General features: G+C 50.7%; 1 protein-coding gene across 1 annotated transcript; it reads right to left on the reverse strand.

The window, feature by feature from the left end:
* Positions 1-10,550: 10,550 nt before the first annotated feature.
* LOC143268414 (uncharacterized) lies at positions 10,551-15,519 on the reverse strand. The gene has a single exon (XM_076550635.1). The coding sequence runs from the start codon at positions 14,337-14,339 to the stop codon at positions 12,249-12,251; it is 2,091 nt and encodes a 696-aa protein (XP_076406750.1). The 5' UTR covers positions 14,340-15,519; the 3' UTR covers positions 10,551-12,248.
* Between the last annotated feature and the right edge of the window lie 1,727 nt (positions 15,520-17,246).

Below are 17,246 nucleotides of genomic sequence, written 5' to 3' on the forward strand. Positions count from 1 at the left end.
CCGCGCCCCAGCCCGACCCCGGCCGTCTTCTGCGGTCACGGTCACGGTCACGGTCACGTGTGTGTTCCACTCAGAGACTGTGGCAGCGCTGCCCTGTTCCCTGCCCCATTGTGCCTTCATCTCTGCCGGCCACTTCCTGCTCTTCAATTCTGTCTGCTTCTGTAAAACGTCGCGTGGGTGACAGGGAAGGATCACAATGATAAGCCTCGGTGTGAGCGTATAACAGATGCATGGGGACCGATGGTCAAGCCGGCCAGCCACAGGTCCTGGGGCACACCAGTCCTGTGCATGAGGTGCAATGGCTGTGCGTGTCTGTGCACAGGCGAACTCTCATGGCATGCGGTTGACATGCGGCTGACACAGTGTGGTAACTGAGAACTGAATTATACTGCTGTAAGATCTCCTATTGAACCAAATCATGCACAAAAAAAAAAAAAAAAAAATTCCACTTGGTTCATTGACAGGCTTAAATCTGATAAGAAATAATCCATCTAGATTTACAACAGATAATGAACCTTACATCACCAAAAAAAAATCACCATCTCTGCATGTTGAGGCCGTTCCTAAATCTTTGTTATTTGACAACATCAACTTTAAAATGCATCCTAGAGTGATAGTTTTAGCCATCACGACAGGTTCCCTAAGGACCTCATAGTTTAAAGCCAGGCATGGTAACACAAATCTGTCACCCTGGCACTTAGGAGGTGGAGACATGGGTTCAGGGTCATCCCCGGCTACACGTCAGGTTTGAGGCCAGCTTGGGATACACAAGGTCCTGTCTCATAACAAACAAACAAGATCCCCACAGTTTGATACTACGAATTACCCAGCGCGTTTTCATTAATTGTTGGTGCACACGTAATTTTGATTTGCTCACCCAGCCACTTGCAGTCACAGTGGAATTGAGGAGTCCAGCGTCTGATAAAAACATAATAAATAGCACAGGCTGTCTTCAAGACCGTCACAGAGGTCCATTCGATGGCAAGCCAAGAGGTGCTGCCTATCCCAGGTCTTGCTGTCGGCTGGTGTGATCTCTCTGTCTGAACCAGCAATTGCGGGTTTTTTTTGTTTGTTTGTTTTTTTGTTTTTTGTTTTTTGTTTTTTGTTTTTGTTTTTGTTTTTGTTTTTTTGCAAGCCTTCCTGTTCTCCGTAGCTGGTCTTTCATGTACTTTGTATTTTTTGTTTTATGATTACAGGTGTGTGTGTGTGTGTGTGTGTGTGTGTGTGTGTGTGTGTGTGTATGTGCGTGTGTGCGCACGTGCTCACACACGTATCATTCAAGCCACACTGCACATGAGGAGATCAGAGGACAACTTGGGGGAGCCAGTTCTCGCCTTATATCGTGTAGGTTTTGGGGGTTGAACTCAGGTCTTCAGGCTTGGCGGTAGGTACCTTTGCCCACTGAGTCTCTGCACTGGCCCTGGTCTTTTACGTTGGTAAACAAACTCAAGCTGGGGCTGTAGCTTGGTAGAGTACTTATCTTGGAGGCATGATCCCTTAGGTCCAATCCTCAGGACTGCCTAAAAATAAAAATGTGAACATATTCTTCATTATATTTTATTACCTTTTAAAATTTTAAATTTAATTATTTCTTTCTTTACTTGTGTGTGTGTGTGTGTGTGTGTGTGTGTGTGTGTGTGTGTTATGGTGTGTGTGCCTGGGGGGGGGGCACACAGCACTGCATATATATGGAAGTCAGAGGGCAACATTATAGAATCCATTCACTCCTTCCATCTTTACATGGGTTCCAGGAATCAAATTAGGTGATCAGGTTTGAATGGCAAGTCCCTTCAGCAGCCGGGCATCTACTTCCTATTTTATTACCTTATGGTCTGAAGCTGTGAAACCCAACATCTGAAGTCCTCATGGCTCTGGGTCTTTGTTTATTTGATGGAGTTGGTTTCTCGGTTTATGTGGTCAAGCTTGCAGGGGAAGGGTTGTTTGGACAGTGATTTCAGGCCCAGGATGAAGGTATCACACTTCAGAGAGGATCTATAAATTTGCTTCTGCTGGACACAGCAAGCCAGAATGCTTTAACCTGAGTTCCAGGCTTGAGACTCAGTGAAAGGCAATTTGAATAAACCCATAAATACTGAAAGGCTTGGGTCCCAGCGTCTTGTGGGGGAAGATCTTCTTTCTGTCAGACCTCCTCCTTTAACTAGGTCCTGGTTTCTGTCTCTCTTGTCCTGCACATCTGTGAAGACAGATCTTCTGATTATCATGGGCGGGGAAATTCTGTCAGGGAAGGGCAGCATGCATTCTGTGTTTACCGGCCATCATTTCTTCACTGTGGCCTAGTAACACTGTCCTTTCAGATCTTTTGTGCTTTAAGAATGTTACAAGGGGGGCTGAAGAGATGACTCAGCGGTTAAGAGCTCTGGCTGCTCTTCAAAGGACCTGAGTTCAATTCCCAGCAACCACATTGCAGCTCACAACTGTTTGTAACTCCAGCTCTAGGGGATCCAGCATCCTCACTCAGACATGAATGCAGACAAAACACCAATGCACATAAAATAAAATCTTTTTTAAAAAAGAATGTTGTAGGGGCTGGAAAGATGGCTCAGCGGCTAAGAGAACTTGCTACTTGTCCCAAGGACTCTAGTTCAGATCCCAGGACCCATGTCAGGCAGCTCTCAGACACCTCTAACTCCAGCTGCAGAGGATCCTGTACCCTCTTCTGACCTCAGCAGACATCTGCACATATGTGGCATACATACTCATAGACACACACATACACATAAATAAAAATACAAGGTTTTTTCAAACTTTTTATTGAAAAAAATTTTCATGCAATTTATTTGGAACATGTTTTCCCCACCCCCAGTTCCTCTCAGATCCTCCCATCTCCCTACCCACACAACTTTATGTTCCCTCTCTCTCTCAAATAAAAAACAAAACAATAACAACAATAACACAACAAGAAACACACCAGGAAAAAAACAGAAAAATGAAAATCAAAGTAAACAAGCAAAAGGTCAATGACAAAAAAAATGCCCAAACAAAGCAAAACAAGACAAAAAGTCTACAAAAATACCACTGAGTTCCTTTTGTATCCACCGACTCCTCCTGGGCATTTGAGGCCTGCCCTGAGGGGTGGTTAATATACCCAGTGAGACCTGATTTCTTTCTACTTGTCTTTATATGTAGGAAAACTATTGATTTTTGTGTGTTCATTTTGTATCCTGTTACTTTGCTGAAAGTGTTTATCAGCTGCAGAAGTTTCCTGGTGGAGTTTTTAGGGTCTTTTCTGTATAAAATCTGATATGTGTAAAGATACTTTGACTTCTTTCTTTCCATGTATATCCCCTTGGTCTCCTTCAGTTCTCTGATTGCTCTAGCTAAGACTTCAGGTACCATAGTGAATAGATAGGCAGAGAGTGGACACTCTGGTCTGGTTCCTGAATTTAGTGGAAATGCTTTGAGTTTCTTTCTGTCTAGGCTGATGTTGGCTGTGGGGTTGATACAAATTGTCTTTAATATATTGAAGTACATCCCTTGTGTCTCTAGTCTCTCTGGGACTTTATCTTGAAGGGGAGTTGGGTTGTGTCAAAGGCTTCTGCATCTTAAGATGATCATGTGGTTCTGTCTTTCAGTCTCTTTATGTGGTGGGCCATATTTATTGAATTCGTATGTTAAACCACCTCTGCACCTCTGGCATGAAGTCTACTTGATCTTGGTGGATGTTTTTTTTTTGTTTGTTTGTTTGTTTTTGTTTTTGTTTTTATATTCTTGAATTTGCTTTGCAAGTACTAAGAATTTTTGCATCTACCCTGCAGCCAGGTGATGCTGATCTGAGTGGCCTCTGCTGCCGACAGGGATATGGTGGCATCCAAACATGGGATGCTGCTGAGTACCATGTCTGGGTCCATGTTGATGTCCATGGCCCATGTCACCACCAAAGGCCACATGGATGCCTGGTCTACCACCTGAGGCCATGTTGGGGACCAGGAACATGCCACAGCTGGAAGCCATGCTGATCTGAGGGGTCAGGGTGTTGATCGGGCCAAGCTGCTGCCGGAGTGTGTGTGGCAAGGAGGGCATGTTTGAGTCTGTGACCCTACAGAAGCCAGGGTCTGTGTCAATGTCAGTGGCTCCTATTACCACTGAAGGCTATGGAGATGCCCCAGGTATGGGCCAACACCATGTTGGTGTCTGAGGGTCATACTACAGTGGGGCCATACAGATTGGGGTGGACTGCACTGCCACCTAGGGCCATGGTGGCGTCTGGGCACAAACTGCAGCCAAGGGCCATATCTGAGTGCACCCAGGGTCTGTGTTGATATCCATGGTTCCTGGTACCATTGAAGACCCGGCAGATGCATGATGTCTGGGCTGCCACCTGGAGCCATATTGTTATCCAGGGCCACCTTGCAGCCGGGGCAATACTGATCTGAGTGGCCTGCATAGCCACCCTGGGCCATGGTGACATCAGGCTGGGTTGCTGCAGAGGGCCATGTCTGGGTCCATGGTTCTACAGCAGCTAGGGTCTATGTTGATGTCCACGGTCCTTGTTGCCACCAAAGGCCACAAGGATGCCCAACTTCAGGTTCACTACCTGTGGCCTTGTTGGAGCCCAGGGACCATGCTGCAGGCCAGGCAGATCAGGGTGGCCTGTGCTGCCACTTGGGGCCATGGTGACATCTGGCCCAAGCTGTTGCTGCCGGCCAAGTCTGGGTCCATGGCCTTGTCAGAGCTGAGGTCTGTGTTGATGTCTGTTGCCCGTTACCAGAGGGGCCCATGTGAACCACGTGTCGAACCATGTGTTGAAGTACGTGGACCTCGCTGAGCTGGCCCAGCCCCTCACTGACCGAAGGAGAACCCCTCAGGCCCCTCACTGCCCGGGGATAACGGACTCCCATGACCACGGCACGGGAAAGCTGGCCACACCCCCAATCGGAGAGTTGGTCCTCACACTTGTGAAAGCTGGGCCCACGCCTCACCATGGGCGTGGGGGAGCTGGCTCTGCACCTCGCCCTAGGGGAGTGCTCCCAGCCGCCCAACTGACCAACTCTGCTGCCACCCAGGCACATACCCAGGTCGTTGAGTTGGCCCACCCCAACATCTACCCCATCTATGACCTGCGGGAGTGTGTGAAGGGACTGGTCCTGCCGAACCGTAGCCGCAGGATCTCCATGACTCGGGGCAACAGCAGACTGTGCACGAAGAGTTTCGTGAGGGTCCAGTACTGATGGTGTGCCAGAGGCCAGACGCCTTGCACCTGACCGACAACACCTAACACAATGACCATGTGCAGGGAAAGCTGTTTGGACAAAGGAGTGGACTGCATGATACACAGCAGCTCCCAGTGCCGCTAAGACAATGTGAGGCGATGGAGAGGCGGGAAAGACCAAGCAGGGGAGTGTTTTGTTTTGTTTTGGTTGGTTTGTTCGTTTGATGGTTTTGTTTGTTTTTTTAATTGATATTATTATTTGTATTTTTTATTTTATTTTTTTAAATCTTATTTTTATTCTTCCTTTTTTAGTTTTCCATGGGGGGGGGCACTATAAGGGTAAGGGGCAGATATGGAGGGACTGGGAGATGAGTGGAGCTGGAGTGCATGACATGAAATTCCCAAAGATTCAATTAAAAAATATGTTAATGAAAATATTTTTGCATCTATGATCATAAGGGATATTGGCCTATAATTTCCTTTTTCACTGGGTCTCTGTGTGGTTTTGGAATTAGGGTAATGGTGGTTTTATAAAAAGAATTAGGAAAGATTCCTTGTGTGTTCTTGGGTGTGGCTGACCTCTTCAGACTGACATAGTGACTTCTGCATTGCTGGGTTTTTAGATAGCTATTGCTTACATTTGGTTTTATTGTGGAATGTCTTTTTCTTCGTCCACTGTGATTGAAAGTGTTGCTGAGTGTAGTCTGGCATCTGCGGTCTCTCGGAGTCTGTAGAACATCTGTCTGGGTCCTTCTGTGTTTCAGATTCTCCATTGAGAAGTTAGGTGTTATTCTAATGAGTCCGCTCTTATACATCACTTGGGCTTTTTCCTTTGTAGCTTTTCTGTGTATCAGTGAGGGTTTCTTTTCTACTCCTGAAAGACCCCCAGGGGAGATCTTCCCTCAGGGAGAGACCCCGGACCCGGGAAACACACCGAAACCACAGATCAGATGCAAACAGCAAGAGGCTTTATTAAATGCACAGGTACCTGGGGCCAAGTCTCTCAGAAGACTTGCGCGCCTACCGAGGGCAAAGGGGACTTTTTATGGGATTTCAGGGGCAGAGGCGCGGCTACAGAAGCGAGAAGCATAGTTACAGGGTCCCTATTGGCTGTTTTACAGAGGGCCAGGGTGAACTTGGGGTCGCGTTCTTTAATTATCAGAAGTTTGATGTGTGGCTGACTTGGCCTTGCCCAGGCCAGCTGCCTATTCTTCAAGGCCAGGGGCCCGCCATAAAATATCAACTGTCTTACTCCCAAGGCTGCTGACCCAATTATCCCCTATCTTAGGCCCGATGGCTGACCATAGTTATCTTTTTCTTCCAAGGCCGGCTGGCTAGTTAGTCACAGCTGTGAACTCCTGTTTTTCTGATTCCTGCAGAATGGCGTTTCTAAGGCCAAGTTATTGGGGGGGCATAACATCGGCCCAACGCCCCATATCCTCATAATGGAGCGGGGGTCTTTCATTCCCCCATTTTCTTTTGTACCAAATGAAATCTTTCATTCATGGGGAAGAATAGGGATGTGGCTCCATTTCCACCTGGCTGAGTTGTTGGTATTGTTGGGTCAATACCAAGGTCTGGACAATAGAAACACGTTCCCTGATAAATTGGACAAGTCTGTTTAGGATGCAGGGCCCAAGTGTCAGAAGGAGCAATAAAATCAGAAGGGGCCCTATAAGGGTGGAGACGAGGGTGGTGAGCCAGGGAGACCTTTCGAACCATCCTTCAAACCATCCCTGTTGTTCTTTAAAAAGTTTTTGTCTTTGTTCTAATCTCTTTCTTAATTTGGCCATGCTATCTCTTACCATCCCAGTATGATCCGCATAGAAGCAACATTCTTCTCTGAGGGCAGCACATAAGCCCCCTTCCTGCAGGAAGAGGAGGTCTAATCCCCTCCGGTTCTGCAGAACTACCTCAGACAGGGAGGTGAGTGACTTTTCCAAGGCACTCACGGATTCCTCCAGTGCCTGGATATCAGTATGCATGGCAACCTGGAGTTGTCTGAACTGGTTGGTTTCCATGAGGGCAGTGGTACCTGTGCCTATTCCGGTGGCGATTCCTCCCACAGTTAATCCACCTAGTATTAGGGCCAGGGTTAGCGAGACTGGCTCTCTTTTTATACGGGGGACCCCTGTTTCATATCGAGCATAGATATCTTCAGGTGTATGGTAGATTATCCTGGGGTACAATTCTATTAGTACACAATAATCGGCCATGTTAGCTAGTATTGAGGGAGAGAGGCATGGTGTAAGTCCAGTGCTACAGGCCCAGTAAGTTCCGCTGGGAGCCACGAGATAATGGGGTCCTGGGACAAGTACCTGGGTGTGATTACACAGGTGTTGATGGGTATAGGGTACGGTCCCCAGACATAGTCCTTGTCCTGACACCTCGGAGATTGTGAGCTTATGCTGAGGTGTCGAGGCACATCCTGGTGGGGGTGAAGAAGAGTTGGTGAAGCTTCCGACTACGGCCACCCCCTCATAATAGGGAGGTGCGGAAACTAGGCATAACCAGCACTCCTGAGTCCGATTTGGGTTGGTAACATTGAGGGCTGAGTAAGCGCCCTCTATAAGATTCAATAGCCGGTCTCCCGTACCTGGTCTGGGTGGCTGGAGGATGGCTGGGGTTACAGCGACATTTGGAGCCGTGCTTGGGCGAATAGCGGGGAAAGAGGGACGCTTTTGGTCAGAGAGAACCTGGTTGGGACCTATAAAGGTGGAGAGCTCCGTGATTTTAAGCTTAATCGTAAACACAACTCCCTGGTCCCGTCTTGTCATGTAAAGTCTAAGTCCCCATGTTTTACCTTTAATCCAGTCTTGTGTGGTCTCCCTTCCCTTCTGAGTGAAAGATATATTCAGGGGGTTGCATGTGAAATTTACACAGGGACCCTCCCCCTTCCAGTAAGTGTTATCTCTTCCTGACGTGACAGTTCCCCAACAATGTCCTTGGGTAAGGGGACGCCACGAGTGGCTTTTTTCTTGGGTAGCTCTTTTTACCCTAATGAGGTCCCAAGTGGATGAAGGCTTCCAATAGGTATTCCCAGTTGTTTCACATCCCCATGTTTTACAGAAGTAACTTTCATAACCCCCACATTGGCTAATCATCTTTTTGTCCCTACCATCCCGGGGGCAGACGTAGAAGGGTAGTTGTGACAGGGCTGCCCTGGCTTCAGGGTGACCACATCCGTATTTTCCGTCATTACATTTGCAAGTTCCCTTACCGTCCTGACAGACGTCTGGTGCTCTGGGGTTCATGGGGTCAGTGGTAGGGATGTCCCAGTCCTCTGACCCCGCTGCTAATTGGCAGAGATCTGGATGTAAGTTAGGCCACCATGTAAAGGGGGTGTGAAGGGCGGTTGTTTGCCAGACCGTCTCCCCAGTTTGTGAGACAACCTGCCAGGTAATTTTCTTAACCAGGTGGGGGCTCTCTGGTGATGCCCCTCCTAATGTCAGGAGGAGGACTATTAGGGGGATCAAGGGGACCCCCGAGTGAGTCTTATCTTGAGTGGGTTCGAAGAGCGTTGAACTTTCCATGTTGATGTCTCGGTGTCCTCAGCTTCGTCGGGTTCCTTGGCAGCCTTCACATGTGACGCGTGGACCCAAGCCGCTATCCCGTCAACCTTGAGTGCGGTGGGAGTAGTTAACAGGACGGTGTAGGGTCCTTTCCATCTCGGTTCTAGGTTCTTGGATTGATGGCGTCGGACCCAGACAGAGTCCCCAATCTTGAATGGATGAGGCACCACCGGGCGATTCAGTTGCTCCCGGTATGCATCCGCCAGGGGTTTCCACACCGTCTTTTGCACCAGCTGGAGGGCTTGGAGGTGTGCCTCTAGGGTAGGGCTAGTGGCAAAAGAGGAGATGTCAGGGTGAAGGAAATTTACAATTGGTGGGGGAGCTCCATACATAATCTCGAACGGGGTTAGGCCATGAGGCCCAGGAGTGTTCCGGGCTCGGTAAAGGGCTAGGGGGAGTAGGAGCACCCAATCTCTAGTGCCAGTTGCAAGCGTTAATTTGGTTAAAGTCTCCTTAATGGTTCTATTTGCACGTTCTACCTGTCCTGAGCTCTGGGGGCGGTATGCACAATGAAGTTTCCAATCAATCCCCAGTAGCCTGGCCACCTTCTGACTTACCTGGGAGACAAAGGCGGGCCCATTGTCTGACCCCAATATCTGGGGCATTCCATACCTGGGAAAAATTTCTTCCAGGAGCTTCTTGGTTACCACGTTAGCGGTCTCCTTCTTGGTAGGGAAGATCTCCATCCACCCTGAAAATGTGTCTACAAAAATCAGAAGGTATTTATATCCATATAGTCCGGGTTTTACCTCGGTGAAGTCAATTTCCCAATGGACTCCTGGGCGGTGACCTCGCAGGCGGCTCCCTCTGCTCAGATGGGCTTTTCCTGGATTAACTTGGGCACAGGCAGGGCAGCTGGAAGTCACCTGTTGGAGGACCTGTTCCTGATTCAATAATACAGTACCCGAAGTCTCATCAGCCAGAAGGGCCCTCATCTTGTTTTTGCTCAGATGGGTTAACGCGTGGAGGAACTTGAGCATATATTTGGTATGGGAGGTTGGCATAACTAATTTGTCATCCATTATATAAGCTTGTCGCTCGGGGCTCCATCTCGCCCCCATTTTCTTCGCTAGTTCCTGGTCCTCCGGGCTGTAAGACATGGGGTCTCTACTTGGCTGTTGGTCCTGCAAGACCAACAGCTGGTCGCCCCTTGGGGGTTGTAAGGCGACTGTCCGGGCTGTTAGATCAGCCAGCCGATTTCCCCGTGCCACGACAGAGTCATCTTTTTGGTGCCCCGGACAATGTATGATGCTGAGCTGATGCGGGAGGAACAATGCCTTTAAGAGTTCTAAAATTTCTTTTTTGTTTTTAATTTCCTTACCCTCCGAGGTCAAGAGGCCTCTTCTTCTGTAGATTTCTCCATGTACATGAGCAGTGGCGAAGGCATATCTGCTGTCAGTATAAACCATGAGTCTCTTACCTTCCGCCATCCGGAGGGCCTGGGTCAGAGCGATCAGCTCTGCTCTTTGGGCCGATGTTCCAGGCGGCAGCGGTGAGGCCCAAACTACCTCTGATTCGGTGGTAACAGCTGCTCCGGCCCTCCGTTCTCCTTCTTGGTAGAAGCTGCTCCCATCCGTGAACCAGATAAAATCTGGTTTCGACAGCGGTTGATCTGTTAGGTCAGAGCGGGTGCCATGGACCTCCGCCAGAATCTGGAGGCAATCGTGCTCCTCGGATGGGTCTGGCAAGGGCAGCAGGGTTGCGGGGTTGAGGGAGACAACTGGTCCGAACACCACTCGGTCTGTGTCTAGCAACAGAGCCTGGTAGTGGGTCATCCTGGAATTTGAGAGCCATCTGTCTGGGGGCTGCCGGACCAGAGCTTCCACCGCATGAGAGGATAACACAGTTAATGGCTGTCCCAAAGTCAGTTTCCCTGCATCCTTGAGCAAAACAGCAATGGCGGCTACCATGCGCAGACAAGGGGGCCATCCTGCAGCTACCGAGTCTAATTTCTTGGATAAATAAGCTACAGGTCTCTTCCATGGCCCCAATCTCTGTACCAGTACCCCTTTTGCAAAGCCTGAGTTCTCGTCCACGAACAGTTCAAAAGGCTTGGTCAGATCTGGCAGGCCAAGGGCTGGTGACTCAAGTAAGATGTTCTTAATTCGTTGAAAGGCCTGTTGCTGCTCCTCTCCCCAGTGGAACATGGTCCCAGGCTTGGTGAGAGGATACAGGGGGGCAGCCATTTCAGCAAAACCCGGGATCCAGAGGCGGCAGTAGCCGGCTGTACCTAGGAACTCCCGCACCTGGCGGGGGTTCCTTGGAGGGGGTATGGAGAGTATGGCCTCTTTCCGTGCTCTCGTGAGCCATCTCTGTCCTCCCTCTAGGGCATAACCCAAGTAAATGACTTTGCTTTGGCAAATCTGAGCCTTCTTAGCCGAAGCCCGATAGCCCTTCTGTCCCAGTTTAGTCAAAAGGGCCCGAGTGCCCCTCTGACATTCAGCCTGGGTTCTGGCTGCTAGGAGGAGGTCGTCCACATATTGGAGCAAGATTAAGGCCGGGTGTTCAACCCGGAATTCGGCTAAGTCTGAGTGTAAGGCTTCATCAAAAAGAGTCGGGCTGTTTTTAAACCCCTGGGGGAGCCGAGTCCAGGTCAACTGTCCTGAAAGTCCCATCTCTGGGTCTCTCCATTCAAAAGCGAACAGTAGTTGGCTCTGGGGGTGCAATCTCAAACAGAAGAAGGCATCCTTCAAGTCCAGTATCGTATACCAAACGTGGGTTGGCGGAAGAGTGCTGAGGAGGTTGTAAGGGTTTGGCACCGTGGGGTGTATATCTTCAACCCGTTTATTAACCTCCCTCAGGTCTTGAACCGGTCTATAATCCCCTGTCCCAGGTTTCTTTACAGGCAGGAGGGGGGTATTCCAAGGTGATCGACAGGGCACAAGTACTCCCTGGTCCAAAAGTCTCCTGATGTGCGGTTTAATGCCCTCGTGGGCTTCCCGGGACATAGGATACTGTTTGATTGAAACGGGAGTGGCGGAAGCTTTTAACTGAATAACAAGTGGGGGTTGGTCGCGAGCCAGCCCCAAGCCGCCAGTCTCTGCCCATGCTGAGGGAAATTCCCTCAACCAGTCCTGCATTTCTTGTGGTGGCTCCTTAGAGGGCTCAGATTCAAACAGGCGGTATTCCTCTTCCAGTTTTAGGGTTAGGACTTGTAGGGGGGTCCCTTTGGGTCCTGTCACAGTCGACCCCTTATCATCAAAATAGATCTGAGCCTTGAGCTTAGTCAACAGGTCTCGGCCCAATAATGGGTGAGGGCAGTCAGGTATATGCAAAAAAGAGTGGGTTACCTGTCCAGATGCCAGCTGAACCTTTCTCTCGGTGGTCCATCGATATCTCCTGCTACCTGTGGCCCCCTGGACCAAAGCTGTGCGGTCACTGAGAGAGCCCCCGGTGTGGGTCAGGACTGAATGTTGAGCCCCGGTGTCCACCAGGAAGGTCACTGGCTGCCCCCCAATCTTGAGAGTTATCCTAGGCTCAGGGGGGGGCTCCTGGCCTTGACCTCCCTAATCCTCCAGATTGAGGAGGTCCGTGGCCCTTGACTTAGGCTTCCGAGACTCTTGAGGCTTCTTTGGGCAGTCACGAGCCCAATGTCCTCTCTCTCTACAGTAAGCACACTGGTCTTTGTCCAGTGGTGGCTTTCTCCGATCTCTCTTCCTAACTCCCTCGCTGACCTGTCCCTGAGATACTACAGTGGCCAGGACTTTAGTTATTTCCCTATGACGCTTTTTATCTCTCTCTTCCTGCCTCTGCCATAATCTCTCTTCCCGCTCTTCAGGAGTTTCTCTCTTATTAAACACTTTTTCTGCCTCTCTCAATAAATCTGACAAACTGAGTGAATGCAATCCTTCTAGTCTCTGTAACTTGGCCCTTATATCTGGACTTGACTGATAGATGAAAGACAGTATGACACCCGGCGCCTGTCCTGGATCTTCTGGATCGTACGGGGTATACATTCTGTATGCCTCTCTAAGTCTTTCTAAGAACGCTGCCGGCGTTTCCTCCTTTCCCTGGGTTACATTTCTAACCTGGGCCAGATTGGTAGGGCGTCTAGCTGCCCCTCGGAGACCCGCCAAGAGCAACTGGCGATAGAGACGTAGGTGCTCCCTACCTTCCGGGGTCGCGAAGTCCCAGTTCGGGCGGGTGAGGGGAAAGGCTGCGTCAATGATATTAGGCAATTGGGTGGGTCTTCCATCTTCTCCTGGAACCCGCTTCCGAGCCTCCAGGAAGACCCGCTGCTTTTCCTCCACCGTCAGGAGGGTCTGCAGTAACTGCTGACAATCTTCCCAAGTGGGCTTGTGGGTCACTAAAATGGACTCAATCAGGTTAGTCAAGGCAACAGGGTCCTTAGAGAAAGGGGGATTATGTTGTTTCCAGTTGTAGAGATCAGACGCTGAAAACGGCCAGTATTGGAGCTGGTGGTTAGGACCTTCCCTAAGGGGAAAGGCTCTGGACTCCTTAGCTGGCTCGTCGCGCTTTCCTCGTAGGCGACCGGCAATTGGGGAGGGAGCCGGAATCTCATCTTCCCTCTCTCTCCTTGGAGGCTGTTCAGGCGCCTCCGGGGGGGCCGTCGGTCCCTCCGGTGCCATTGCAGGGGCCACCGGTCCCTCCGGTGCCCGATTCCCTGGGTATGGTGGTGGGTCCTCTGTGAGGAGGTCAATAAGAGGTGAATTGGGGTCCGGGGGGAGGACGGGAGCCTTAGGGGAATCCTTTCGTGGGAGAACAGGGTAAAGGGAGGAGGAAGGAGAGGCGGGAGGGAGCAGTGGTTTGGCGCTCATCAGTGGCGCCGTCCCTCCTGAGCCCCCTTCCCCAAATCGGGGCTCCCCAGTCGTCCCAGAGCCGGTCGGGGAGCAGTCTCCCGCCGATCCCATCCCCGGCCCCGCCTGAGCGCCGGCACCATAACCTGCGGCCGCCTGCGCGCCCGCCTGCGCGTTCCCACCTCCCACAGTCGCCTGCGCGTTCGCCTGCGCGTTCCCACCTCCCACAGTCGCCTGCGCGTTCGCCTGCGCGTTCCCACCTCCCACAGTCGCCTGCGCACCCGCCTGCGCGTTCCCACCTCCCACAGTCGCCTGCGCACCCGCCTGCGCGTTCCCACCTCCCACAGTCGCCTGCGCACCCGCCTGCGCGTTCCCACCTCCCACAGTCGCCTGCGCCGGCGCGGCGGCCTGCGGGGAGAGGAAAAGACTTGCTGGTGTGGGGTTAGGGAGGAACAGGGAGTGGGAGGGATCCGCCGATCTGGCTTCCTCGGCCCCGGGATTCGGCGAGCGCTGCTGTTGCCGGGGGGCCGAGGGGAAGAGAAACGGCTTAACCCATGGGGGAGGTTCTGTTGTCAGGAGTCTCCACATGGCAATGTATGGGACCTGGTCCGGGTGGCCCTGGGGACTGGAAGCAAAAACTTTTCCCTCCACCTGTGAAATAAGACTAAGGTTAAAGGTTCCCTGACGAGGCCATCCTACATTCATTTTAACCCAATCGGCCTCGCAAAGAGTGATCCATTTTTTCTTCTTGATTACGACTCCTTCGTTGTTGGCTCGTATCTTTACGTCTGACCAGTGTTTAAGCGTGAGGCTCAAGGGGGTGGTGACAGTCTGTCCCATGGTTGTCTCTAGGAGGAGAACGGTTAAACAGAAAACAAGGAACAACAAACCAATACAAATAACACTGACACGCGCTGCGCGGCTTCGGTTCCAAACCGAAAGCAAAACCTCAGAAGGAGACTGCGAGGGTCCAACCCCCTCTTCTCCAACCAGCACAACGTATCCCTCTGATACGTGAGTGGCCCCAAAAAACCGTGCCCCAGAGGGCAATACAGACCGTGCCTCAGAAGGCACTTCAGACCGTGCCTCAGAAGGCACTTCAGACCGTGCCTCAGAAGGCACTACAGATTCCCGTGGAATTCCTTCCAGGGTTTCAGATTTCCCTAGGACGTCTCCTAGGGTTCAGCGGCGAAGTCCAGGCCCGTCGGCCCCCTCTTTCAGATCCACTGACACAGACAGATTATCAGACGCAGGCGCGGAGACAAACAAACAACATTCAACACTTAGGCAAACAGACAACACTCAGACTGGACAGGGATGACATAAACCAAGGCCGGCCGGCTTACCTCCTGATGGTGGGTCGGTGGTCCCAGGGAGGGGTCTCAATCCCCGTACGGGCCACCAAATGAAAGACCCCCAGGGGAGATCTTCCCTCAGGGAGAGACCCCGGACCCGGGAAACACACCGAAACCACAGATCAGATGCAAACAGCAAGAGGCTTTATTAAATGCACAGGTACCTGGGGCCAAGTCTCTCAGAAGACTTGCGCGCCTACCGAGGGCAAAGGGGACTTTTTATGGGATTTCAGGGGCAGAGGCGCGGCTACAGAAGCGAGAAGCATAGTTACAGGGTCCCTATTGGCTGTTTTACAGAGGGCCAGGGTGAACTTGGGGTCGCGTTCTTTAATTATCAGAAGTTTGATGTGTGGCTGACTTGGCCTTGCCCAGGCCAGCTGCCTATTCTTCAAGGCCAGGGGCCCGCCATAAAATATCAACTGTCTTACTCCCAAGGCTGCTGACCCAATTATCCCCTATCTTAGGCCCGATGGCTGACCATAGTTATCTTTTTCTTCCAAGGCCGGCTGGCTAGTTAGTCACAGCTGTGAACTCCTGTTTTTCTGATTCCTGCAGAATGGCGTTTCTAAGGCCAAGTTATTGGGGGGGCATAACATCGGCCCAACGCCCCATATCCTCATAATGGAGCGGGGGTCTTTCACTCCCACCAGGTGTTTTCTATGTCTCTTGTGTCTTGAGAAATGTCTCCTTTATGGACTGGGGGGATTTTCTTCTATGACTTCGTGACAAATATTTTCTGGGCCTCTCTCCCATGTCTCTTCTCCTGCCTCTCTCCCTGTGAATCACAGACTTGGTCTTCTCATCGTGTCTGGGACTCTTCCTGGAGGTTTTGTGCTTGGAATTTTTTAACCTAACACTTTCTTGGACGGAGGTATGCATTTCTTCTATGTTGTCCTCAACGCCTGGCATTCTCTCTCACGTGTCTTACCCTGTGTTGGTGAGGCTTACCTCTGGGGTTTTTGCTTGACATCCTAAATTTTTCCTTCGCAGTTTTATTTCAGTATGAGTTTTTTGGGGTTTTGATTTGATTTGGGGGGGGGGGTGTTTTGTTTTGTTTTGTTTTGTTTTGTTTTGTTTTCCAAGAGAGGTTTCTCTGTGTAGCCCTGGCTTTCCTGGCACTCTCTCTGTAGACCAGGCGGACCTTGAACTCACAGAGAACCACCTGCCTCAGCCTCCTGAGTGCTGGGGTTAAAGGCGTGCGCCACCACCGCCCGGCCAGTATGGGTTTTTTTCAGTGAGTTTATTTCTTTGTTAAATCCTACTTTCACGTCTTGAACTGTTTTCATTATTCCATTCAGCTGTGTGTGTATGTGTCTATTTTCAGATTTTCACACATAAATAAGGGATTTATTCATGTTCTCTTTCAGATCCTTGAACATATCTATAATTGACACTTTGAAATCCTTGTCTCATGCTTCAGCTATATTGCGTTTCTCAGGGCCTGCTGCAGTAGGGTTACTGGCTTCTGGAGGAGGCTTTTTGTCTTGGCTGCTCGTGTTTACGTTTTTTGCTCTGGGATCTATCTAGGCATCTGGAGTTATGGCTTGTGGGGTGTTTCTTAGTGTCAATAGTTGGTTTTGTCTTTGCTGGATGGATGTTCCTTTTTTTTTTTTTTTTTTTTTTTTTTTTTTTTTTTTTTTTTGTCACTGCTGACCTCTCTGGATCCTAAGCAAATGAGGTGGCTGTGGGGTCCCCGGCTGAGCCTGCTTCTGTGGGTCAGCGGGTGACGGAAAGGAATGGAGAGCCATCGGGTGGGAAGGCTGAGAGGGGCCACCAAGAAAAGCTGGGGCCACCAAGATCCTCACCAGAGCAAGAGTCCCCAGAGTCCCCAGGGAGCAGGGTTGGAGTGGGGGGAGGGGCTCCGGCAATCCGGCTGCCACCGGACTGAGAGTAAGTCGGGAGAGATCATAGTGGAGGAGAGGAAAGACAGTGGCAATCAGCTCCCTGAGTCCCAGCCCAGGGTGGTCACTGGGGGGAGGGGGTGTCTCTGGTAGAAAGTGTTTCTGAGGACCTGTGGCTGACACACAGGAATGGAGACAGGCTAGAGAGAAAGCCCAGAGGGTTGGCACGGAGGAGCTAAGCCGGGTCTGCACCAAGAGCTAGAGGAGATAAAAAAAATAAAAATTAAAAAAATAAAAATCCGGGGTTAGCAATATGGTTTCGTGGGTCAAAGTGTTCACCACCAGGCCTGACAGCCTGGTGACAAGTTCAATCCCTGGGAGCCATGTGGAAGAAGAGAGATGACTCTTGACCTCTGACCTCTGCACTCACACTATGGTACACGCACTACTCCAATGCACTTATGGCGGGTGCACACGCGCGCGCACGGGGGCACACACACACACACACACACACACACACACACGCACGCACGCATGCGTGCACACACACA

This window comes from Peromyscus maniculatus, chromosome 14, assembly GCF_049852395.1.
Source record: "Peromyscus maniculatus bairdii isolate BWxNUB_F1_BW_parent chromosome 14, HU_Pman_BW_mat_3.1, whole genome shotgun sequence".
Lineage (NCBI taxonomy): Eukaryota > Metazoa > Chordata > Mammalia > Rodentia > Cricetidae > Peromyscus > Peromyscus maniculatus.

What these genes read in the sequence shown, in the direction of transcription:
- LOC143268414 (XM_076550635.1), bottom strand. Translation starts at nt 14,339, where the DNA reads ATGGGACAGACTGTCACCACCCCCTTGAGCCTCACGCTTAAACACTGG.